Source organism: Lynx rufus, unplaced genomic scaffold (assembly GCF_022079265.1).
Source record: "Lynx rufus isolate CCGP_SWC_20201006 ecotype Redwood Valley unplaced genomic scaffold, mLynRuf1.p SCAF_1, whole genome shotgun sequence".
NCBI lineage: Eukaryota > Metazoa > Chordata > Mammalia > Carnivora > Felidae > Lynx > Lynx rufus.
In genome coordinates this window covers 239,805,278-239,831,582 of record NW_025814823.1, presented here as the reverse complement: position 1 = coordinate 239,831,582, position 26,305 = coordinate 239,805,278, and the positions used below count along the sequence as shown (strand labels likewise).

Below are 26,305 nucleotides of genomic sequence, written 5' to 3'. Positions count from 1 at the left end.
TTCAACATTGTTTCATGATAAAACCACTTAAACTAAGAATGGAAAGAAACTGCCTCAACAGAAGAAAGGCCATGTATGGAAAAACCCACAGCTAATTCATACTCGGTGGTGAAAGATTAAAAGGGTTTCCTCTAAGATCAGGAATAAGACAAGGATGCCCACTTCCTAGAAGTTCTAGCCAGAGCAATCAGGCAAGAAAAAGAAATTAAAGACATCCAATTCAGAAAGGAAGAAGTAAAACTATCTCTGTTCACAAATGATGTGATCTTATATGTAGAAAACCCTAAAGATTCCACACAAAAAAAATTGTTGGAACTAATAAACAACTTCTGCAAAGTTGCAGGATACAAAAGTACACACAATTCAGTGTGTTTCTACATACTAATGATGAACAATCTGAAAAGTAAACTAAAAAGGAGTAAACTAAAAGAAGATTTACAATAGCTTCCAAAGGAATAAAATATGTAGTAATAAAGAGGTGAAAGACTTGCATATTGAAAACTACAAAACGTTGCTTGAGAAAGAAAAGAAGACCTAAGATATGGAAAGACATCCATGTTCACGGACTGGAAGATTTAATACTGTGAAGATGGCAGTATTACCCAAAGTGATCTGCAGAGTCAATGTGGTCTCTATCAAAACCACACCAGTGTTTTTTGCAGTAATAGAAATATCCATCCTAAAATTCCTATGGAATCTCAAGGGAGTCCAAGTAGCCAAAGGAATCTTGAAGAAGAACAAGGTTGGAAGACTCACATTTCCTGATTTTTAAAACTCATTACAAAGCTGCAGTAATTAAAATAATGTGGCACTGCCATAAGACAAACATATAGACCAATGGAACAGAGTAGAGAGCCCAGAAATAAATCATCACGTATATGGTCAAATGATGTTTGACAAGGATGCCAAGACCATTCAGAGGGTAAGGACAGTTTTTTCAACAAATTGTGGTGGAGAAATTAGTCAGTTTTTCAACTGAGGAAATTAAAGTACCGAAGTTGAAGGCATCTACCACAGATTGCAGATGTACGAATGGATATATGTTGTATGCTCGGCATCTCTGCCTTATCATTTAGGAGGTACCTCTCCACCATGCTGCCATGATGCTCCACTATTCTGGAAAGGCTGTGGCTCTCCGTGTTCACCCTTTATCCCACCTTCAGACAACACCTTCAGGGATTGGCACATGACCTACTGCTATAGACTGAATGTTTGTGTCCCCCACAAAATTTGTATGTTTTCCATATGTGATAGAATTAAGAAGTGGATAGATAGAATTAAGATAGAATTAAGAAGCGATTTGGTCCATCCCATCCATGCCATTATAAAGGAGGTCCTAGAGAGCACGCCCTTGCCCCTTCTGACATGTGTGAGGACATAGCAAAAAGTTGGTCATCTGTGAACCAGGCAGCTGGTCCTGACCAGACAACAAAAATGCCAATAGCTTGATCCTGGACTTTCCAGGCTACAGGATAGTGAGAAAGACATTTCTGTGTTTATAAGCTACCCAATCTATAGTATTTTTGTTAGAGCAGCTTGGAAGGACTGAGACGCCCAGTCGGAGTCTTCCCTGGAACTTGAATAAAGATATTGAAGACAAGATACCCTCTTTCCACTGGGTTTATGTATCAGGAGGATTTGCATCTTGACCCAGCCTGTCTGCACAGTGAAGCCAAGTGGGGCAAGGGAGAGAAACAGCCCCAGTGACATGTTTAAGCCCCCTACTTGGACTAGGTCTGAAGCCCCTCTCCTCCAGGCTTCCCAGTGACACAAGACAAATTCATCTGACAACCCAAAGAGTCTTGATTAATCCACCCAGCATGCACTGTCCCATCACCCACTTTCATTCATCCTGGGGCCTGTCCCCCTCGTGCCATTTCCCCTGCACCTGGTGGAAGTTCTACTTACCTTTCAAAGGCCAGTGCAACCACAGCTCTCCTCTCCAGCTCACTCCCCATGGCCGTGCCCAAGAAGATTCTCTGTCCTCTGTGTCATCACAGCACTTGGTGCTCACCATTTATCAGCCTGAATTGTGGACGGCTGCCTGGGTGTCCCTGCCAAGTGGTACTGGACAGGGGTTAGGATCGCAGGCTCTGTGAGAGGAATGATGTGGGTTCTGCCACTACAAACTCTGTAAAGACCTAGGCAAGCCATCTTTTCATCTCTCTGGTCTTTGATTCTGTTCATCTATAGACAAGGTAGTAACAGTACCTGCCTGAGCAGACACTTGACTGTCTAGCTTATGGTCTTTCCCAACCCTTGTCTTTTGCTGCCTCCCACTACAGAGACATCCACTTTCCAAGCCTTCCTTGTAACCGGGGGAAATCACTGGCTCCTTTATGGCCTATGATAGATAAAGAGAAGTCTGCTGGGGGCAGGAATATTTATGAGAACATACTCCCGTAGGAAAGACAATACACAGGAAGCTACTTTTCCCTGCTTGAGACATTGGGTATAAGGGTGTGACCACTAGGCTGGGGAAGTCATCCCAGGACCATGCAGTAACCAGCATCAGAATGAAACACACGTACATGGAAGGCTGTGAAAGAGAAAGCACCCAGTTCTCGGTGTCTGTGAGCCTCTGCTCCAACCATGGGGCTTTTGTCCTTCACACTCTGCAGTGAGAGAATTCCTCCTCTCCATCATTTAGCCAAGATTCAGCAGGCATCTTATCACCTGCAGCTGATGAGTCCCAACCAGCATATCTTCTCGTGAAGTAAGGGTTCAATGCCATCATGGATGCAAAGTGCTTAGCGTGTTGTTGGCCTTCACTCAGTGTTGGTTAAAGATGACTACTGCTATCACAGCTGCTCAAGGCCATTCCACAGCTACTACATCCCACTGCAGAGACAGAAGATGCCAGCAACACATACTTGGCACATTTTATCCCCTGCCCAGCCACCCGACAGAGGGAAGCACATCTGCCAGGGCTGTTGTTTCACATCTGCATCCAGCCTCGGCGGTTTCTCCCTGGCAGTGCCCTTTGGGGTCTGGGCAGTGGAGCTGTTTTCATGCCAGGAGGGGGAGTGACAGGGCTGGGGTGTGAGGGCTGCACAGTCCTCCCATACTCCCCACCTTGAGTCTGCTCAGGCCCCCCGGGAAGGGGTCAGCTACCAGTGATGGTCGGCCTTGGACCCTCTGCTTCCAGAACTTTCTGTCATGAAGCTCATTCCTGGGGCTCACACCACTGACCCCAGCTGCATACCTTTAGGCCACAGCTCAGGTTGGACTTCTCTCCTTGGGAGAAAGTGGTCCTTGGGAATCTCACTGCTGCTGACCACAGGGCTGGATGTTGTCCTGGATCTTCGTGTCCAGCGTGAGGTGGGTGCTGACCATATAGCAAGGACACTGGCCACACCTGTGGCCACCCAGATTGGTGGGCACTGGCTCCAGCCCATGCCATGGCCACACCCATCAACCTGCTCCATGGCCTCCGATTCCACAGAAGCATGTGACACCCAGGTGGGCCTCCAGGCCCAACAGTGGGCATGGTATTTTAATTTGTCAGAGCAAAATTGGGGGAAAATAAATATGCAGCATTGAAGTGGTCTGGGCGAAGAGTTTCTCATAGCACAGGAGAGGCTGATGAAATACCATTAGGTGATAAAATTACCATGCACTGCTGTATTTTTGTGATGTGATCTCAGCCATTAACATACACGGGAAAAGGGGCACCTGGGTGGCTCAGTCAGTTACGTGTTCGATTCTTTGTTTCAGCTGGTTCATGGGTTCGAGCCCCATGTTGGGCTCTGTGCTTGCAGCATGGAGCCTGCTTAGGATTCTCCCTCTCTCACTCTCTCTATCTCTCTGCCTGGCTCCTGTTTGTTCTCACGCGCGCGCGTGCTCTCTCTCTCTCTGTCAACATTTGAAAAAATACACAGGAAAAAATAACGAAATGAAACACACATAAATGTCAACAATTCTGACTTCTGGGGGTTGGTGTTGGGATTGTTGTTTTGTTTTTTCTGAATCCTCCAGTTTCTGCAATGCACGAGTATTATTTTTCCAATCTGAAAATCTTAATTTAAAAAAATAATTAATCTTTATTCACTTTTGAGAGAGAGACAGAGCGCCAACAGGGGAGGAGCGGAGAAAGAGGGAGACACAGAATCCAAATCAGGCTCCAGGCCCTGAGCTGGCAGCACAGAGCCTGACGCGGGGCTTGAACTCACAAACCATGAGATCATGACCTGAGCTGAAGTCGGATGCTCAACCAACTGAGCCACCCAGGTGCCCCTGAAAAATCTTAATTTTTAATTAAATGGGGCCACAGGTGTGAGGGTACCTGGCAGGTGCTCAGTAAATACTAGCTGTGTCTGCACCAGACCCTCACCTTCCTCCCAGGCTGTGGCTCCTGGAGGTTGGACAATGCCTCCCCCTTCTGGCGACCCAGTGTGAGTACATGGCAAGGACCTGCTTAATGAGGCCTTCACTCTTAGGAATACACCAGTGTGGGGGAGCCTGAGTGGCTCAGTTGGTCAAGCGTCCGGCTTAGGTCATGATCTCACGGTTTGTGGGTTTGAGCCCCACAACTGGCTCAGTGCTGCCAGCTCAGGTTCCCTTTGTCTCTGCCCCTCCCCTTCTCAAGCTTTCTCTTTCAAAAATAACTAAACGTTTTTTAAAAAAATCTAAAAAAAGAATATACCAGTGTATTTAAGGTACAATTTCCAACTCCAGGTGTATGAAAACATTAAGTATTTTGTAAACCTCAACTCTTAGGAAAACTAACATAAATGCGAAAGGCAACCTTCAGTAAGACATCAAACTCTAAGTTTTAAGGTGACAAAAGATACCACAAAAAAGTCAAGAAATTCAACTTGTATAAAATTTAAGCCTCTATAGGGAGGAAAGAAACATAACTATAAAGCAAGTAAACTAGGACAAATATGAGTGCCTAATAGACACATAACACAAACATTTGCTAATGGTGGGTAGAAAAAAAAATTGTCAATTTTTTTACAAACCTGACAGCAACTAAGAAGGCAAAAACAAGGCCACAATTCATAAAAGGAACAAAAAGACATACAGAAAATTTACAGAAAAAACAAATATCGAAAACAGTGTTGGCTTGACTATCACATAAGTACAAATTAAAACAATATTCCACAGTATGTATACTAGTTTAGAAAAAGATTCCTCAATGTAAAGGCTTGTCCTGGGGAGCCTGGGTGGCTCAGCCAGTTAAGCATCTGACTTTGGCTCGGGTCATGATCTCGTGGTTCAGGAGTTTGGTCCCCGTGTCGGACTCTGTGCTGACGGCTTAGAGCCTGGAGCCTGCTTTGGACTCTGTGTCTCCCTCTCTCTGCCCCTTCCCCGCTCATTCTCTCTCTCTCTCTCTCTCTCTCAAAAGTAAATCAAAAACATTAAAATAATTTTTTTAAAAGCCTTGTCCTACTGAATCTTGGTAAAGTGACTTATCACTGCTGACAATGTGTCTTTTGATGACAAATTGGTCATACTGCCAAGAATCATGAAAGACACTCATTCCCCCCCTCCCCTGCTTGCGCTCTGTCTCTCTCTCAAAAATAAATAAACATTTTAAGAAGATTAAAAAATAAAGGAACAAGAAATGGTATCATGGAAATGTTGCTTGCATTTCTTATTTATAATAGAAACAGATAACCACCTGGGTGGCTCAGGTGGTTAAATGTCTGACTCTTGATCTCAGCTCAGGTGTTGATCTCAGAGTTGTGAGTTCAGGCCCTGTGTTGGGTTTTGCACTGGGTGTGAAGCCTACTAAAAAGAAAGAAGAAAAGAGAAGAGAAAAGGAAAGAAAGAAAAGAAGCAAAGCCCTGTAGATTTCCCATGGAGGAAAGGAAGGAAGGAAGGAAGGAAGGAAGGAAGGAAGGAAGGAAGGAAGGAAAGAAATAAGGAAGGAAGAGAAGCCCTGTAGATTTCCCACAGAGAACAGGAAGTCACCACCAGCATGGCCACTATGAAAGAGGAACATGGAGAAATGTTGGCTAAGGATGACTACAAACTGGAACATTAAGTTACATGTACATTGTTACTGCAGTTTAGAGAAGTTGTGTCCTGCGTGGACAAGGTAAAAAAAAAAAAAAAAGTAAAAAAACCTCAAGATATATCAGAATGAGATCACTTCTTTTTCATCTTCTCGATTATTGTAATAATGTATGTGCAATACATCAGTGCTGGAGTGGGGAGAAGCAAAGTGTATTGTAACAACCGGTACCAAAGAGTGTGCTCCCCTGTCAGGGTGTGAGCTGCAGCTACTGATACATTGGGGGTCCCACCCCTTGTTCCCCAAACTGCCAAACACTCTCTTGCCCATGCCAGACGCTGCCTGTGTTTGCCTGTGTCTTATCCGTCCTGCCATCGAAACCTTTTCTACAGCAAGTTCTTTCCAAAGATGTGCTTGGGAACTCACCTACATAGTCTACAGCTGTGTTGTAAACTTCATGGACTCCTTCAAATAAGTAGAAGGATCCACTGTATTCGGTGGGATATTGCAGCCGATATTGTTGGTGTCCCTGTGGGTCCTGGCACCCCCTCACTGTGCCCCTGACCCTGTGATTCCAGAAGTAGCCCTGCTCTCGGGGGGGCTGCTTGTGGGCACCCAGGAGAGCCAGAAATGCTGTGAAGCTTAGACCAGGGGCTGGTGTGCTGAGCTTGTGAGGGCCCAGACCCTTCCCCAGGTGGGGACGGCTCCTAGGAGAGACTTGGCCCAGAGCCCCCAGGCTGCTTGTGGTAGGACTGCCTGGGTGGCTCCTCCAGTGGCTTCCTCCCTCCTGTCCTATTGCCCACCTCCCTCCAGCCTCCCACGAGGAGCTACCACGAAGGTCTAACCTCCTTCCCTCCCTCTCTCATCCCAGGCCAGGTACACAGGCCTCATCTTCTTCCATGAAGGCTGGCCACTGTGCATCCATGAGAAGGTCGTGGTGCAGCTGGCATCCCTCCGCGGAGTTAGGCTCAGGCCTGGGGACTTCTATCTACAGGTCACATCAGTGGGGAAGCAGTCAGCCAGACTGGTTTTAAAATGCCTCTCTCAGCTTGGACGGGGCTCAGAAGAAGTTACTGTCCCTGAGGCCATGTACAGCTGCGTCTTCACAGGAGAGTTCCTGGAACAGCTGAACGGGGAGCGGAACGGTGTCCCCTTGCAAAACTGCTTGCTGACCTCAGGCTCCGCCGTCTTCCGCACCCCATGGAGCAGTGTCACAGACCCCATCTTTGTCCCAACATTCAGGACCGCCCTGCCCCACCGCAGCTGCCCCAGGCCTGAGCAGCCACCACCTAGAAGTGCCTCCAAAGCTCTGGCCCCAGCACCAGTCATGGCCAGCACTCGTCCCCATGAGAGTACCCCTCCCAGTGACACCCCCACCCTGCCCCACTGTGGTGGGCAACCCGGCAGTGACCAGCCCATCCACCAGCCTTCCGCAGGAAGGGCTGGGTGGGAAAACCCTAGAAGCACGTTCTGGAGCTCTGACGGAGGCCTTGTAGGGGTTGGGCCCTCAGAGCCAGGCTTGTGGGAAGGACCAGGAGAGAGCCTGGACCCCACAGACAAAAGAGACGGTCCCCAGGCCCTCACTGTCCGTGAGGACATGGGCAGCCCAAGCTCCAGAAGGCAGTCACCCAGGGACCCAGCCTGCACGGAGGCCAGACGTTGGTTTAGGAAGTCCTATATGGAGGCCCTGCGGAACCCCATGCCCCTGGGCTCCAGTTCCGAAGAGTCCCTTGGGGATGAGGCCTGCAGCTCCGAGACCATAGGGGCTGGGGCAGCAGCCAGCCGAACCCAGAAGGAGACCCCCAGCCTCTGGGGAGACCACGGGGAGATCTCAAGTCAGGAAAGCCATCCAGGAGCCGCTAGGAGCACCCTTCCCAGGCGGTCTCGGTCCTGTGACAGGTCCTTCAGGAGCTCCCGAGGTGAGGCCCGGCGGGCCTCCCACCACTCACTCAGCAACAGGCCTGGAGGTCTTTTAGGAGGACAAGCCGAGGGGACCAGAAGTGCAGGCTCCAGCGGCCCCTCCTGCACCACAGGGGAGAGTCCAGGTAACGGCCCCAACCCTGACCCTTCCTGCTCCTCCCTAACCCAGCTGCCACATCCCTCCCCCACCCCTTCCCCTCTTCCCTTCTCCCACTCCATGCTGTAACTTTTCTCTGGTCACTGACACAGGAGAAGCCTGTGTCCACATCCATATCGACTGTTGAAAACAATGTTTGTGTGTGCCCCGTCCCTGTGGCTGCTACAAGGAACACAGACAGTGGGGCTGAGGACATTTATCCTGTCAGTTCTGGGGCCAGAAGTCTGACATCAAGATATTGGCGTGGCTGTGCTCCCTCCAGAGGCTCTAGGGGAGGGTCCTTCCAGCTATAGGGGGCTTCCCCACCCCTCCATCTTCTCCCGATGTCTCTGTGCCTCAAACCTCCTCCTTTCTCTTAAAAAGACACCTATCTTTGGATTCAGGGCCCACCCAACACTTCAGTTATTCATATCTACAAAGACCTTTTCCAAGTAAGGTGACGTTCACAGGTTCTGGGAGTAGACACATCCTTTTGGGGTCACTGCTCACCCTGTCACATTGCATTAATACCCTTTTCCTGTGGGTAACTTGGGTGCTACGCTCATAGTACAAGCTCCTAAGTTACGCACACCTCAAAGGCCCGCAAATGTGCTGAAGTACAACCCTAAGTACTGGGATCATCTCCCATAATGCTCTGGAGGGAAGACATTATTTAAAGGAGTGTTTGCAGGGCATCAAGAACAACAAAAAAAATGACGACATATTTCTTAAGTCAGTTATTTCCCGTTTTTCGAACAAAGAAATGTTCTGTGAAGGACAAAAGCAACAACTTTGGAGGAAGTGAAGAAATCAGGGTTAGCCCCGGCATCCCACACAGTGAAGAAACTGTGGCTTCCTCACCTGGGCAACACCTGGCCTGCCCACTTGGCCCAAGGAGGGAGTTGCCCATGCCTCTGGGTGGGCCTGTCACTTCTGAATTGAGGGTTTCTGCTCATGCCTGAAATTCTGACAGGGTTCCCACAGCATAGAGCACACACAGACTTACTGCGAAAGATGTTATAATAAAACTACTGGCTTAGGGGTAGCCTTTTTAAAGAACATTCCACCTCCTTGCAGTTCAATTAAAATTTCAACAAAGCAAGAACTCCCTGGACATTGTTTCCAGGGCCTAACTTTTCTTGTTGGTATAGGGTAGAAAACGCACAGTCACACACATGCTGGATGACTCAGTGAAAACTCATGTTTGTAGCTCATCTCAGCGAGGATAGCCTCTGTCCTCACGAGTCACTCTAAAGTGTAATTAAGTAAATGTTCCTCTGCACAGAAATTCTGGCTGTGCAAATGCTACTGTGGACATTCAGGCACAGCGTCTCAGACAGAGGGGCACATGGGGCACAGACGCTTGACCGCAGTCAGGATAGCTGGCGGTCATGGAGGTGGCGGGTTTAGTTCACACAAGTCAGTGTTGCCGAGTGGAAGCATGTTTAGCCTGCTGGCCCCCTGGGTGTCCAGTAGCACGTCTGCAAACATGAGTCTCGTCATCAGAGGCATGATGCTCCCAAGCGGTCATTGCTCCTGGGCCCCAGGGGGCTTTGCCTCCTCAGCTCCAGAGATTATACACTAGTTTGCGCTGAGGGCTGGTGGGGAGAGAAGTCTTGTCTCCCTCGCCTGAAGTTGGGCGTTCACTTCCTGGGAGAGCACTCTTCCCCTCTTCCTCCTCCTGTCTCCTCTTGCTGATGGTGCAGGGAAGGAAGAAGAAAGACCCTGTGGTAAGAGGATGCTGCTTACACCCAGGAAGCACTGGGCTGTGACACCAGAGGTCCAGGCAGAGGAGCCTCAACAATCGGTCACCCAGCAAGCAGCCAGTGGCTCGTTGATCCAGCCGTTCCCCTCCATCCTTGCTGCCTGGACACACATTTGTCCCTGGAATGCACAGTTGGTGGTGTGGTCCTAGGCCTCATGTCTTCATCAACACAGGAAAATGCCTCAGCTAGAACCACCTGCTAGCACGTAAATTGAACAAGTGACAGAACACTCATTCTTCCACGGTGCAAGCAGTTTCTTCCTCAGTTCCAGCTGCTTCTCTTCTATCTGGTTCTCCTCTGTTCCAGCTACTCCTCCTGTCCTAGCTGCTCCTCCTCTGTTCCAGCTACTCCTCCTGTCCTAGCTGCTCCTCCTCTGTTCCAGCTACTCCTCCTGTCCTAGCTGTTCCTCCTCTGTTCCAGCTGCTCCTCCTGTTCTATCTGGTTCTCCTCTTCAACCAGTGGTAACTGAGCAGCTATTTCTTGTGAGGTGAGGTGGGGAGAGCTATTTCTTTTTTTTTTTTTTTAACGTTTATTTATTTTTGAGACAGAGAGAGAGCATGAACGGGGGAGGGGCAGAGAGAGAGGGAGGCACAGAATCGGAAGCAGGCTCCAGGCTCTGAGCCATCAGCCCAGAGCCCGACACGGGGCTCGAACTCGCCGACCGCGAGATCGTGACCTGAGCTGAAGTCGCACACTTAACCGACTGAGCCACCCAGGCGCCCCGGAGAGCTATTTCTTGATTAGCCACATAAGGGTACTGCTTTTATTCCTGGCCATTTTAATATTGTAGCCCCAGGACCTCAGACCCCTCCTCTCACTCTCCCACAGTCTGCAAGCTGAATTCAAGAAAAGCCCACATGAATGACCTACTCAACTAGGAAGCTGTCTAGTAAGAAAAGTGCCACATGAAGGTGTTATCTGCTTCCCCGTCCATGTGAGAGAGCTTGGGCTCGGTGCAGAATTAAAACATTAAAACACTTGGGCACCCAAAGATTTTACAGGTAGCGATGTATTCTAGAAAATATTTGGACATACATGAAAAAATTCAGTCTCAAGGATACTGTAATCAATCAACTGGTAAAGGGACAGACAAAATGTGGTCCACCACACAATGGGATGAGACCCATGGAAGGCGTGACACAGGCGACATCAGCAAAAGTAGTTGTGCTGAGTGAAAGAAGATAGACACAAGACACCTGCAGTGTCTCATTCCATTTGTACAAATGGTCAGGACTGTAGAGAGGGGGCTGTGAGGAGTGGGAGTAGGGATTCACAATACATGGGCACGAGGGGTCTTTCTGGAGGGATGGAAATGTTCTAAAACCGACCTGTGGTGATGGTTGCACCACTTGGTAAAATTGCTAAAAATCTTAATTATATACTTGAAAGGAGTGAGTTTTATTATATGTAAAATATAGCTCAATAAAGTTGCTTTATTTTTTTTTTATTTTTTTAAGGTTTATTCATTTTTCAGAGACAGAGCGTGAGTGGGGGAGGGGCAGAGAGAGAGGAAGACACAGAATCCAAGGCAAGTTCCAGGCTCTGAGCTGTCAGCACAGAGCCTGACGCAGGGCCTGAACTCACAGACTGCTAGATCATGACCTGAGCTGAATTCGGACGCTTAACTGACTGAGCCACCCAGGCGCCCCTCAATAAAGTTGTTTTAAATATATATATATATATATATATATATATATATATATATATGTCTTAAATATATATATTTGTGTGTGTGTGTGTGTTAAATATATAGAGGGAGAGGGAGAGAATGCTGTAGACTTTTCTGGTCCAACTATAATGAGAAAACTCTTCACAGAGTTGTGAGACACTAGCACTGAAAGAAGTTACGGAAGAAGCTGAGGGACAGGAAAGCAGAGCCTGGATTGGTTCAGGGTGCCCCACAGGGTCTTAGGTGCCAACCAGCTCTGGCCAAGACCATCCTTCCCCCACTGGGGCAACACAGACCCTGGAGGATTGCAAGGCGGGGGTGTTGAATCTCTTTGTCTGTGTTATGGCTCATCTCCTGTGAAGTGCGGTGTGGAAACAGGGCTGAGGAGCACGCCCAAAAGCCATGGCCACTGCCATCTCCTCCAGACTGATGTACGAACATGAGCCCTTCCCTCTAGGGTGATACAGGAGAGCCAGGTCCCCCCTCTCTGGGGTGATGCAGGAGGGGGAGGCACCCCCAATATGATGATGCCTGCCCTCAGGGTGCTGTCACCCTCTGTGGGTATATTTTGATGATACTGTTTGGGAAATCTGTATGAGAAAATAAAGTAGGATGACATTATTCAATATAACAGTTTTCTCCCTGGAGTACCTGTGTGGCTCAGTTGGTTAAGCATCCAGGCCTCGATTTCAGCTCAGGTCATGTTCTTATGGTTTGTGAGTTCAGGCTCCACATTGGACTCTGCACTGACAGTGCAGAACCTGCTTTGGATTCTCTCTCTTTCTCTCTCTCTCTCTCTCTCTCTCTCTCTCTCTCTCTCTCTCCCTCCTCCGCTACCTCTCTCTCTCTCTCTCTCTCTCTCTCTCTCTCAAAATAGATAAATAAACCTAAAAAAAATTCCCCTGAAGTGTGTTTAGGTACTGAGCACTCTTGATGCAACTAGAATAATCAGTTTTTACATATTTGTTCATGCCCTACTTTTCTAGAGTGCACCTGTCCTGTAAGGTATGGCATGCTGACGTTTCCCACCAAAAATGGAGCGAGTTCCCATTAGACCCACTTCTTTCACACGTGACTCTCTCCTTGTGTTTGTGGCACGTTGAGCAGCTGCCTTCAAACCAGAGAAACAATTGGTCTTCGGGTGTCTTTGTGTTGTCCAGCCAGCGTTCACACCGACAGCGACGCTTTCCGGGCTCGTGCTCCTGGCTGGATTTCAGATGCGCTTGTTGAGCCGTTGTGCCCAGAGGGAGAAGGACAGCCGCCCAGCACAGGAGACCTGCCCAAGCAGGTGCCCAGGAACATGCTGGAGGTCAGCCAGGAGCTCCTGCAGTCCGGGGTCGTCGTCCTCCCAGGTGAGCATGGCCGCCTGACTCTGTTCGGGCAGCTATAACAAAACACCACAGACTGGATACCCTGTAGACAACAGACCTCTACTTCTCTATTCTGGAAGCTGATAGTCCAAGATTCCAGCACAGTTAGCTTCTAGTGAGGGCCCCTCCTCCTGGTTCATACTCAACACCTTTTTCACGGTGTCCTCACATCGTGGAAGGGGCAAGGGAGCTCTCTGGGGTCTTTTTTTAAGGCATAAAATCCATTCATGGGACTCCACTCTCAAAATGTAAGCAACTCCAAAAGGCCACACGGGGGTTAGGTTTCACCATAAGGATTTGGGGGAACACAAACATGCAGCCCTTAGCAATGCCCACCTCCCTTTTAGGTGAGCACGGCTGCCACCTGCGCCGGTGACCTCCTCCCCTGGCAGATCTCACATCTGAGCCAATGCGTCAACAGTGTGCAGGCTCTAGCGTGGTATTTCCCAAGCTTGAGGCCACGCATGTCCCCACTGGAGCTTCCCCCTTTCACGATGCCCTCTGTCTCTGCAGGGACCCGGGATCACCAAGGGAGAGCAGTGGTACAGGTCTGCACAACGAGCCCGCTCTGGTCCAGCAGACACAGCTCCAGCGCCGAGCTGACCCGCCTGTTGCGGTACCTCCACGGCATCCCCAGGTGGGACTGAGGCAGGTTCCCCCCCTTTCAGACCTTTGGGGTAATGCAGTGCAAGCTTCATGCAGGGGTCTCTGTCTGCAATCTCGAGGGCCCCTCGTGGCATGGGCAGCAAGCTCCCACCTGCCCTTCGGGCTCCTGCCAACTGGCCCCACCTCCCGTCCCCCCACCCCTCTTTTCCAGGTCCTCGGCTGTCCCTCGTGCGTTCCTCTCCTCTTGCTCACCCTGACCTCTCCCCACTGAATCAAGGCTCTGACACACACTCGAGCCCTGAATTCTGTGTTGCTCTGCAATGTTCAGTACTTGCTCTAAGCATTATGTTTTACACTCCATGTCTTTTGGGATAAAGACCTGAACTGATATAAACAGAATATTTAGAATAAGTAGGTGAAGAAATCATACCAATGAGTAGTACCTGGTTCCCAGAAGCAGGAAGGACCGATGCATTCTAACTGAGCCTTGTGTTCAGCTTGGCAATGCCACATGCCAGGAAGCAAGTACAAGCTCCTCGAGACAGACATGACCTCCCTGGCACAAAATTCTGGGAAACCACACCTCCTGGGTCCTGCGTGACAACAACGTGTGGAACAGGTCTGCATAGGTGAAGTTCTCTGGAGCATGGCTTCAGATCTCTTACCAAGGACCAAGGACAGAGACGGGAGAGCGGGAGTCAAGGGTGGCTGAAGCGTGTTCTTTTGTAGTACTTGACCCCATCAGATGCAGGCATGGTTTGGATGGCCCTTATGGAGCCCAGACCAAGAGTCCCCTAGGTGCTGGGTGGAGGCAGCCTGTGGAGGAGGCGGCATTGCCCAGCCCTCGAGCTTGGTTCTAAGGTCAGATAGCCTGGCTCCAAATCCCAGCTGTGCCCTTACTGGCTAGGGCGGATGGTGCAACTCCATAAGCCTGTTTCCTCCGCATAACCGGGGATGGTACTAGTTGTCTCAAAGGTGCACAGAGGGATTAGAAATCATCTGTGTAAAGTACGTAGAGTCCAGAGCATCATTTTCGTGACCCATCCCACGATGCAGTCTCACTACGTGCCAGTGACAGAATGCATATCACATGATGTGAGCTCATGTGGGAAACATGTTGCATGAAGCCTCATCACATGTGATCTTTGCTCTTTGTGCGGCCTCAACTTTATATTGAAATTTCTTCTGAAATAGCATAGGTAGAATCAGCGCGGGAACAATTAGGCAGGAAAAGAAAGTGTGCTCCCTGACCCCCCCCTTTCCCAGAGCAAGGTTCCCCGTTATCTGAGAGCCCTGGTTTTACCGCCCTCGGATGAGCCTGGGATTTCAAACTTAACTTTCAGCACAGATTTCAAAATACAAAAAAAATACCCTGAAAAAAAAAATACAGATTCACCCTCACATTAGCTTATACTTAGTGAACCTCAGGTAAACACCAAAACTCTAAGTTAATGGCATTTTGTATTTGCCAAAAGCTTTCGTTTAAGGGAGGGTCAAGAATTGACTTGGGGCCACACTGGAAAGCAATCCTGACTGACAAGGACGAAAGCCTCCTGTACTTTTTGGGGGTGTGTACCATTCTGTATGCTCAGCCTGGTTTACCTGTAAGGCCGAGTGCTGTTCTCTCCCTTCTGTAATGAAACACCAACAATAGGGGCTAGGGTACCAGTAGGGATTGGCAGGGCCAAGACTTGACCTTGGTTCTGCAGCCCTGTGACTTTTCCACAGAAAATTCAGATGACCCCACTCCCCTCCCAGAGCAGATATGTTCACCAGCTCGTGAAGCTCCGGGGGAAAGCCTATGTCGAGGAAAACCTAAATTATCTAAAGCACTTAGCGTAATTCAGGCTGGAGCCTCATGGCTTGGCTGATTATTTCTCCACAAGCATTGTAACTTGGTTAGCATCCTGATTGCCTATTGCACCTTGAGGAGCTGAAATCCACCTTGTGGGATATGACACGAGCCTTCGGCGGTCAGAATGAAGTACCCGAGGTGTCAGCACTCATTACTAGGAAGAGTGCCTAGCAGTGTGTGGTCAACTGCTACGGCAGCTGAGTTATAGGGTGAGCGTGCCTTGTGGATAGACTTCCATCAAACTCTTAGATACACAGAATCTTAAAATTAGAGTGGATCTTGGCTGTCATCCATCTAACGTCCTGTGCAATGGAGGAATCCACCCATCCGTCCATCCATCTACCACTTACTTGGGAATACAAAAGAGGACAGGATATGGGTCTTACCCTCTAGGAGACACTCATGTGAACGAACCCAAACTGTCGTGTCTCCCGACATAAGACAAGCCCACAGTGCTGGGAGGGAGCTGCAGCCTCAGCCGGGGGTGGGGACTTCCCGACATGTCTGTGTCCTTGAGCATGGCGAGTGTCTGCAGACAAAAGGGAAGGACATTCTGAGCAGAAGGAAGAACATACACAAAGCCCCAGAGCAGCTGGTCACTTTCTGAGCAGGAGGCAGGAGTGGGGACTGAAGACTCCATGTGGGCAGCCTGTGCCCCTGGCATGAAGGCCACACTTACCCAGCGTGCTGCAGATGGAGAGGCCAGGGTGGCGCAGGAACGCAGTCCGCAGAAATGCAGACCCAGGGTGTCTAGGGCAGGTCCGCACATTGCCAGGGGCCCCAGGGGAGCCAGGCTGGGGGCGGCTGCAGGCTGCCTGTGCACGAGCGTGAGGCAGGGGGCAGAGCAGTGAAGCCAGCCAGCTCCATCTGCCACAGGAGGCGGGCAGAGAGAGAAGCAAGTTTTGTGTGGGGGTTCACGCTGGGTGGTCTGGGGGCATCCCCCCCTTCTGATCCCGAACTGGTGTTTACACGGGAACGAGTCGGTGGGTCCCTCCCAGCCAGTGGAGGACCCAGCAGTCCTCGAACCCAGGAAGCAGCCCCCAGGGAAGGGCTGGCTTGTCCCCTCAGCGGCCTCCCCTTCAGCAAAGCTGCCAAGTGGATGAGATGGGTGGAGGAGAGCGTGTGGTCTGGAGCCTGCAGGGGTAGGTTCCCACGCTGAGCAAGCCTGTGTGGTGGCGGCAAGACCTGGTCCTGCCTCTGAGGCCAGAAGCAGACTTTGGGACGCAGATGCAGGCACCACGGGAGACTTCGGGGATGAAGAGAGAGCGGGGTGGGGGTGTCAGAAGAGGGAGGCCACTGGGGACCAGGAGGGACACCGGAAGTGGAAGTGGGCGTCCTGCCCGGCTCCTGACAGCACTGCCGCGACCGCTCCCAGAGACGTAGACTCCAGTGCTCCAGCCACCAGGAGGCAACGTGGTTTCTGCAGCAGAGGAGGCCTGGGCGCTAAGCTGGCAGGCTGAGGGGGGCGCTGAGATGGGGGTGTTCTCCCAGCTTGTCTTTCCTGAATCCGGCTTTGATGCCGGAACACCACTCTCTACTCTGGCCTCAGTACACTCGCTTCCCCGAGAAGCACCCCCTTCAGAAGTATTCTTTAGCAGCCACGCCGAAATTGAACACACCCTGACTGTGGGGCACACTCGCCCTTTTGGCCAGGACATGGCTTTGCTGTGATGTGCAGTTCGACCAGCTTTGTGTGAGTGGGCCGGAGTGAGCATGCTGTCTCAGACCAGCACCCACACATACGGCTGAGGTAGAATATTAGTGATCCTGGAAGGTGGGGCTGGAGAAGCTTGCCAAGGAACAGAAACTTTGGGAATAGATACATCGCCTCGCCCTAGCCTATTGTTTTGTCCTATTTAGATCTAAAGTTTAGGGGCGCCTGGGTGGCTCAGTCAGTTAAGCGTCCAACTCTTTTTTTTTTTTTCAACGTTTATTTATTTTTGGGACAGAGAGAGACAGAGCATGAACGGGGGAGGGGCAGAGAGAGAGGGAGACACAGAATCGGAAACAGGCTCCAGGCTCTGAGCCATCAGCCCAGAGCCCGACGCGGGGCTCGAACTCACGGACCGCGAGATCGTGACCTGGCTGAAGTCGGACGCTTATCCGACTGCTAGCGTCCAACTCTTGATTTCAGCTCAGGTCATGATCTCATGGCTTGTGAGATCAAGCCCCGTGTCGGGCTCTGTGCTGACAGCATGAGCCTGCTTGGGATTCTCTCTCTCCCTCTCTCTCTGCCCACCCCCCCCCTCAAAATAAATAAATAAACTTTAAAAAAATAACTAAAGCTTACCATCATCACAGTGGGGAAAGAGCATTTTTTTAAACTTAAAAAAAATTTAATGTTTATTTTTGAGAGAGACAGAGCACAAGTGGGGGAGGAGCAGAGAGAGAGAGAGAGACAAGAATCCGAAGCAGGCCCCAGGCTCTGAGCTGTCAGCACAGAGCCCAACGTGGGGCTCAAACCCACAAACCAGGAGATCATGACCTGAGTTGCAGTCAACACTTAACCAACTGAGCCACCCAGGTGTCCCCTTTTTTGTTTTTGTTTTGTTTTAGAGAAAAAGTGTACGAGCAGGGTGAGAAGGGAGGCAGAGGGGATCTTAAGCTCCATGCTCAGCATTGAGCCCGATGTGGGGCTCAATCCCACAACCTTGGGATAATGACCTAACCAAAGTCAATAGTCAGACACTCAACCAACTGAGCCTCCCAGGCACCCCAGAGCTTTTTTTTTTTTTTTTTTTTTTATTTATTTTTTTAAATTTTTTTTTTAACGTTTATTTATTTTTGAGACAGAGAGAGACAGAGCATGAACAGGGGAGGGGCAGAGAGAGAGGGAGACACAGAATCTGAAATAGGCTTCAGGCTCTGAGCTGTCAGCACAGAGCCCGACGCGGGGCTCGAACTCACGGACTGCGAGATCATGACCTGAGCCGAAGTCGGACGCTTAACCAACCAAGCCACCCAGGCGCCCCACCCCAGAGCTTTTAAGTGGGGTTGTGAAAAGCACCTGGCAGTATTTTCAGCTTTAGAGGATGTTCTGCTGTCCCCCTTTAGCTCTGAAAATGTGATGAGCCAAATGACTGGTCTTGAGAACAGCCTGGTCCTCGTTCACGCCATCAGAGTGAATTCCATGTCGTATTAAAGCCTGAACAAACAATCAAAGCTCTGGGGGAGGGTGGTGGGGAGAGAAAGCAACCCCAGGAGATGCAAACGTGCGGCCAGCTCCACTGGCCTGGAGAGGCTATCGGACAGGACTGACCCACCACAATGGGCTCCACTGCCCTTTCTCCACCCAGCAAGCATCTTGATTCCTCAGAAAGTATAGACATGTGTCAAGAATCTCAAACTTGTAGAGCCAGGGGCATCTAGGCAAGGATGTATCTTCCTGAGAGATGAAGAAGCTCATTTTGGAAGAGATTTCACCTGCAATGGTTAACACGGTCTTTCTCTCTCCAGGAAGGAGGTGCGGGAGCTGGGGCTGGTCATTCTGGTGGACGCTCGCAAGGGTCCGGCCACGCCTGCTCTCTCCCGGGCCCTGGCAGGACTTCAGGTGAGTCAGGGCAACTCCTGTCCTTGGGGGGCTTAGCATCTCAAGGCTGTGTGGGCCACAAGGGGCGCCTTCATGACCCAGGAGCAGCTGAGTATGAATCTCAGGATGAGGTGAGCGTCCTGAGTGTAGACACCGAAAGCAGCCAAGAGCCCACTCCTGTATCCATCAACAGTGTGCCCCTCGAGGTCGGGCAGTTACCAGGTAGGAGTTTCCTGCCCACCTCCTGGGGTTACCACTGCAGACCTTAAAAGAGGACCAGCCAGGACCGGCCCATGCAGGCATGACCCCTTCCCTCCACAGCAGCTCCTATCCGGCGTCATGTGCAAAGCACTGTGCTGGGGTCTGGGGTCCCACCTTCTCCCTCAGTTAAGAGCTGTTCTCTCTGTTGGGACTCTGCTAACGCTGCCAGACTCGGGTCACCGCTCTATCCAGATTCCTGAGTCTGGGGACGTCAAATGGAAGTTCTTCCCGGGAAAGACTCCATGGTAGAGGATGGGGCACATCTGGAAGTGCACGGGGTCAGCTAGAGAGCAGTGTGTGGGGAAAGGAGAGAAGAGCCCCGGGCAGGCAGGCCGACTATGCGTGGAGCAGGGGCTGGGGGAGGCCAGGCCTAGGTGGGAGCGCGGCAGCGGGGAAGGTTAGCAGCAGAGGACGTGCCTGGTCAGGGTGCTGGCGGTGGTGCAACCCCTGTCGCATGCACGAGTGACGTAGCAAATTCCCGAGGAAGAAACAGCCGACCCAGAGGTGCGGGTCAGGGCAAGAGCTGGCTCTCAGAACAGAGCTCACTGCATTTCAGTGGGAGAAGCGGGCTCTCAGCAGAAGGGTGCACAGTGCCTACCTTCAAAGCCCAAGTCAGCAGCTCTAGCGCGGAGTGACAGGTTTGACGTGCTAAAATTCAGTTTCCACGAAGCACTTTGGAAGCACATAATCCCTGTTGCTCATTTCCCCTGCTTTCAACCAACTGTTCGGCTCAAAAATCAGAATCCAGGATATAATCCAATTTGATGCTCATATTCTGCTCAAGGCTTTGAAATCCCTTTGAGGTTCTGTTTTGGTTTTTTTTAACCACGTGCAATTTTGTATACCGACAAAGACTGAGAAGTTGCTGGAAGTCTTCTGGGAAGTTAGGGGAATGTCCGCTTTTCGAACATTTTGAGGGAAGGTCTGCTGAAAGGACGAACAGCCGTGTTGGTGACTACAGGGTTTCCCAGGCGTCCTGTGATTTTGCAGAAAGAAGTGTTAATCTGGAGGCCTGGGCGTGGCAACCAGAGTGGACAGTAGGGTGTGCTTTATGTGTGTCTGAGACGCACCCTCCTCAGGAGCGAATGCCTCACACCAGTTAATCACCTCAGCACCCTATACGTTGCAACTTGTGAAAGCAGGGGAGAAAAACAACTTTCCTTTGGTTTTGCCTTCAAAACCAAGCTAAAATGTCACTGTGGCTGACCTGAGTTTGAAGCTGCAACCGGAAGTTGTGACCGGATTCCTAGAAAGCGTCTGTCTGCTTCCTGTGCTGGTGGGAACAGCTCACCGTCCTGATGAGGGGGTGTGGGGGCGCCCAGTCGGCCAGCGGAGTCCAGCCGGAGCGTGAGGGAGCGTCTCTCGGCCTCCGCCTGCCTGCCGCCCGCGCTGTCTCCTCAGAGTGCCCTCCACCCTCAGCCCCCGGGGTGGCCGTGGGGAAGGGGTCCTGCTTCTCATATGCCGGGTCCCCGGGCTCCTCCTCCTCCTCGGACCTTTTCCAGCCCCGCTCATCCGGGTCACTTTTGTCCTTACTGCCTGGAGGCGGCTTTTGATGAGGAGGGCTTGAAACTTGTCTGCAGGGGAAGCCTGGAATCCAGCAGCAACTTGCCGCCAGGCCCAGGACAGCACCCTCCCAGGCCAGCTGGTGGTGATGGAGCCTCTGGCTCTTCGCCGGCTGGGGGGGTGGGGGGGAGGGGGGCACGTGCGGGGTGAGTCTGAACCCTGTGGCCAGAGCCCTGTGAGGCCGGCGGGGGCTGTGCTGGGGCACCTTTCACAGCAAGGGACTCAGGGAACTCTGATAGCGCCTTGTCATTCATTCCCGGACCGGTATTGAGAGACGAGGTACAGATTCCAGGGCAGGATCGTGGGCACACACCCGGGCAGGTGCACCGTGAGGCCCTGTGCCCACCATACTGAGGTACGGAGGGATCAGTATCACCATCTCCGCTCCCGCAGGACGTCCCTGTGCCGCGCCCAGCATGGCACTGACTTTGTGAGAGGTTACTCGAGTCCTAGGAAGAACGCTGCACACGCAGCCGCCTCGCCGTGCTGTGTCATACGCATGATGCGTGTGGGACCTGGAGCACAGCGGGGCTGCGTGACCAGGAAGATGCTGACGCAAGTCTGCAGCGTCTGCGGGCATTTCCTGAAGCCGGGACTGTGGCGGTCCTGCTGCTTTGGCACCCGATAAAAACTTGCAACTTAAGTGTCCGGTCTCAAACAGAGATGGCTGAGCCCTCCCTGCCGACGCACAGGCTTAGCGTCCGCTTGTTCTGCTGTGCGTGAGACCCAGGCAGGGCCCGCGTGTAGGCCTAGAGCCCTTCAGCTGTCGACCAGAACCGCTTACCTTTTCTCTTTGTAAACACACCCCTTCCCGACGCTTCTGTTTGTTCAGACTTCCCTTAAGTCCTGTGCCACTTGGGTCCCACAGCGGGACAATGAGCCCCGAGTAAGATGGCCCCCTCCACCCACAGTTCTCCCAAAGCAAACCTGGAGAAACTTCTGCTGCATCTGTAACTTTTTATCAGAAGCAAATCTTGTAGGGAACTTCAGGAAATCAACTTCTCTTCCGTTGCCTGGATGCTGGCATCTGGACTGCCCTGAGGCCTGGAGGCTTCCCGTTGTGGCAGGTGTCGGCCTCCCAGCCCCCTGGCTTTGGCTCAACAGCAGGGTTTGTTCTCCGAGGGAGAGGCATGAACACAAGCTCGAGTTTGAGGGTTATGCTTCCATTTTCAATTTCATTTCTGAGTTATATACAGAAGTGGTTAAATTTTCTCACAGGAGCTACCTCAAGAAACTATACTTCAGCTTTCTTTTAATTATTAAAGTTCAAATACCATCAGAAGCTTTCCATTTCAAAAAGTAACTGATGATTTCTTCTTTTCTTGGTAGAAGAAAATGCTAACAATTGCTGATTCCTGCCCCATCCACAGCACAACTTCTGCAAACTGATACCGACAATTGTCCTAAGGCACTAATTGTGTTCTCACTTCTTGGCAATAGCGACAAATCCTAATAGTAAAAATTCACTCAAGGAGTTATATATGAGAAATATAAAACACTTTGCAAAACTGTTTGTAGTTTTCATTCCTTATAACTGAAAATTGTAGCTAAACTGCGTGAGAGAAATAGAATATGACCATGAAATAAAAAAGCAAGAATATTTTTCTATGGGTTTTTCTATGGCTTATTCACTCAACAAATATTTATGGAATGTCATCCACAAGAAGTCACATAAAAATGTAAATATATAAGATGAATTTGATACAAATAAAAAATATCAGTAATTTCTGAGGCCTATCCAGTCAAAATAGCGGATCAAAATCGGAGATTACAAAAAGTGTAAACTATGTTTATCACTATGAGAAACTATTAAAAAGTAAAGCTTTGGGGAATATGAGTGAAGGAGCACTATGTACATAAAAGAATTTCATTGCTGAACAATCTGGCCTCAATACAATCTGGCAAACAGAAACGGGAAAGGTTTGTTTAAAGTCATAAACACATCAAAAAAAAAAAACAAGTAAGGTTGGAAGAATTGGACATCTCTATGCAAAAGAAGCAAAAATCCTCAACACATACCTCATACAATATAAAAAACTACACGTGGCTCATAGGTCTTCATGTACAATCTAAGACTACAAAAGCATCAGAAGGAAACAGGAGAAAATCTTCGTGTCCTTGGTCGGGTAAAGATTTCTTAGCTACGACAACACCATGATCCTAAAAGAAAAACAGGGTAAGTTGGACTTCATCAAAATGGAAAACTTTTCCTCAAAAGTCACCATTACTAAAATGAAAATGCAAGCCGCGAGGCAGGAGAAAATGCAAAACAGATCTGATAAAGTTCTGATCTGTATATATCTGGAATATACAAAATCTCCAAACCCAGTAATAAGACAAACAACCCAATGAAATAAAGGCAAAGATTTGAACACACTTCACCAAAGAAGACATACGAATGGGAAATAAGCACATACAAATGTGTTCAACATCAGCAGTCATTGGAGAAATGCAACTTAAAACCAGAATGAGGTAACACACACACACACACACACACACACACACACACACACCACACACAACAAAACTTGGCAATAGCAAGGGCTTGGCATTGCTCATGGAAATGCAAAATGGCACAGACACTCTGGTTTCTTCAGAAGTTAGACATGCATTTATCATATGACCCAACAATCCTACTGCTAGATATTTACCAAGAGGAATGAAAACTCACGGTCACATGGAGTTTATAGTAGCTTTATTTATGATTGCCACAAACTGGAAATAACCCACATGTCCTCCAGCTGGTGAATGGGTGAATGCATGCTATGGAATACTACTACGCGGTAGAAAGAAATGAACTACTGACATCTACAGCATGGATGCATCTCAGATGCATTGTGGTAAGTGAAAGAAGTTAATACTATATGAATCTACGTATTTGATATCCTAAAAAGACAAACTTATTGAAATAGAAAACAGATCAGTAGCTGCCAGAGGTTGGTGGGCTCAACAAAGGAGATAAGGTAATTTGGGGGACGCTAAACTGTTGTGTATCTTGACTGTGGTGGTAGTTACGTGACTATAAGTTATATCGAAATTCAGAGAACTCTACATTAAAAGGGTGAATTTTATTATATGTAAATTACAACCAATAAACTTGATTACATTAAAAACTCATAAGAGCAAGTAACTTACATTTAAGGCACAATTACATATTATGCATTCTAGGTACCAAGGAAGAAATAGTACCCACCTAACCTAGACAACTCTATAAACTCAATGAAGTAAAAAATTACAAAGCTAATCAGTATTTCTTTCTTATTTCAGAACACAGCTCCTCCCATAATTCATAGTATTGTGTTCTTGATGAATAAAGAATCAGCATTTAGGCCTGACAAGGATGGAATAATTCAGGTAATAGTTTCAGACCCTCAGCATTAGATATGACTCTGAGTGATGCATACAAGTAAATATTACAGTACCTACATGAGATAAAACAAATGGGAAGCTTCATGTAAGTTGTGACTGCATCCATATAAGAGCCTGAAAACCCATCTGTGATTCCCTAATTATTTGCAGGAGCCGTACAGAGCAAAATATCAGAAAACTTGTGAAAATCTAATTTTTTCTTATCCACCTCATTTGTTTTCCCTCTTCTTTCTTCTTGCTTCTTTCTCTTTTATCTAAAAACTCTTTATTATGCCTTGAAGGGTTTTTTGCTAGGTATGGGATTCTGGCCTGACAGTAGTTTTTTGTTTGTTTTTCCAGCACTTTACAGGTGTCGTTCTGTTGTCTTCCGGCCTCCATAGTTTCTGATGAAAAGTTTGTTGGAATTCAAATAATTGTTCATCTATAGAGTATGTGTCATTTTCCTTTGGTTACTTCCAAGATTTTCTCTTTCTTTTCAGAAAATTGACTATAATGTGATTAGGCATGGTTTTCTTCATATTTACCCTGTTAGGTTGGGTAAACTTGAATTTTTAAATTTATGTCTATCACCAAATTTAGGAAGTTTTCATTATTTCTTGAAATGTTTTTTCTGCCTCATTCTCTCCTCTTGCTCTAGGATTTCAATTACACATACTGATATTGCCCCATAGGTTTTTGAGAATCTTTTTTTCCCCCAATTTTTTTCTCTCTTCTTCAGATCAGATTGTTTCTGTTGATCTGTCTTCAAGGTCACTAACTCCATACTCTATTCACCTCCATTCAGCTGTTAAGCCCATCCAATGAATTTTTAGTTCAGATATTGTATTTTTCAGCTATAAAATTTCTGGTAGGTTTTAAAATACATTTTCTCTGTCTCTGCTAAGATTTCCTATCCTCTCATTAATTGCAAGCATTTTTCCTTTATACCATTGAGCATAGTCATAATTGCTACTTTAAAGTCCTTCTTTAATAATTCTAACATCCAGGTCTTTTCTGAGTTGACCTCTGTTGATTGTCATTGCCCTTGAGAACAAGTCACATTTTTTCTGCTTCTTCATACGTCCAGTAATTTTGTGTCGTATTCTGGACATGTGAATATTCTATTGAGTATTGTTCAATATACTGACTCTGGATTCTATTACAAACCTTTAGCATGCTGTTAACTTGGTTGCACTTGAACTGAAAACTGCCCCCTGTGTAGGTCCAGCTCATTTCTTTTTGCCTTCAGCTGCCCAGAGTCTTTCCCATGCATACTTGGTTCAGGGTCAGCCAGAGTCCTGGGTAGGGTTTACATATGACTGGAGCTCCCTTTCCCTGGCTTTCCACCTTGTGGGACTCAATGTCCACATTCCTCCCTAGCTCTATTTTCTGGATCTTCAGGCCAGGAAGATGCCTGTTTTCTATCAGAGCCTTAGTCAATCCAGTCTCAATGTGTTGGCATCCCACCTTCAGGCCAGAGCCATGCAAACAGGGAGCTCACCCCACACTGATCCCTTCATCCACGTTTCAGTTGCCTTGCTCACTAAGTCTGGCTTTGTTCACCCTCCGGAGCTTTCCAGTGGTTCTTATACTTTGTCTGGAGTCATCTGGGAAGGGCCAACTCTGCCCTCTCAGAATGACGCATCTCTGATTCCCCACCATCCCTTCCTCCTCTTGCCCATTCCCATCTCCCCTGTTATCTTGCCCTCTCTTTCTTTTCGATTTTTCCATTTTTTGGTCTTAGTTGGAAGCTTTCTGTCACTCTCTTTTCTGCCGTTTCCTTTCATTCTCCACACCTTCATTCCTATGCCCAACCACATGCAGCCCATTAATGCCACCAGCAAGGTAGAGTCACTGGATCCTAAACCTGCCTCTCAGCCCTCTTGGTGGTAGTTCTCCCAGGAGTGAGCCATCGCAGTGGTCTTTCCGATGGATGCCTCTGTGGCCATAACCAATAAACACTTCTCCTTGGCAGTGTGAGGTGGTGGGCTCCCTGAAGGCCTTGCACAAACTTGTTGACAGCTCCCAGCTGACCGCAGACCTCGATGGCTCTTTCCCCTACAGCCACAGTGACTGGATCTGCTTCCGTAGGGTAAGGTGCAACTTACAGCCACTGTACCTGCCAGTGTCCTAGAACTTCTCCTCATGCAGATATTTTTACTCACACCTGAAGCAGGTGTCCCCACCCTGAGTGTCACGCCTGTCACAGCTGCCATTCACAGGCTGCTGGACAGCCACACTGTGGCAGGCTTGGGAGTGCCACTGAAGTCCAACCCTGGGTGGGGAGGGTGCTGCACCCCGGTGCATCTGTGGGCACTAA

The 26,305-nt window shown here is 49.0% G+C and overlaps 1 protein-coding gene across 1 annotated transcript in view; it reads left to right on the top strand.

The window, feature by feature from the left end:
• Positions 1–26,305, top strand: part of PLEKHG4B (pleckstrin homology and RhoGEF domain containing G4B) — a 78,909-nt gene that overhangs the window by 35,983 nt on the left and 16,621 nt on the right. The window contains exons 3-8 of the mRNA XM_047077370.1: positions 6,834–8,007; positions 12,614–12,805; positions 13,337–13,460; positions 18,741–18,834; positions 23,905–23,991; positions 25,961–26,077. Coding sequence (XP_046933326.1) covers positions 6,834–8,007; positions 12,614–12,805; positions 13,337–13,460; positions 18,741–18,834; positions 23,905–23,991; positions 25,961–26,077 — 1,788 coding nt within the window. The remainder of the gene's footprint in view (positions 1–6,833; positions 8,008–12,613; positions 12,806–13,336; positions 13,461–18,740; positions 18,835–23,904; positions 23,992–25,960; positions 26,078–26,305) is intronic.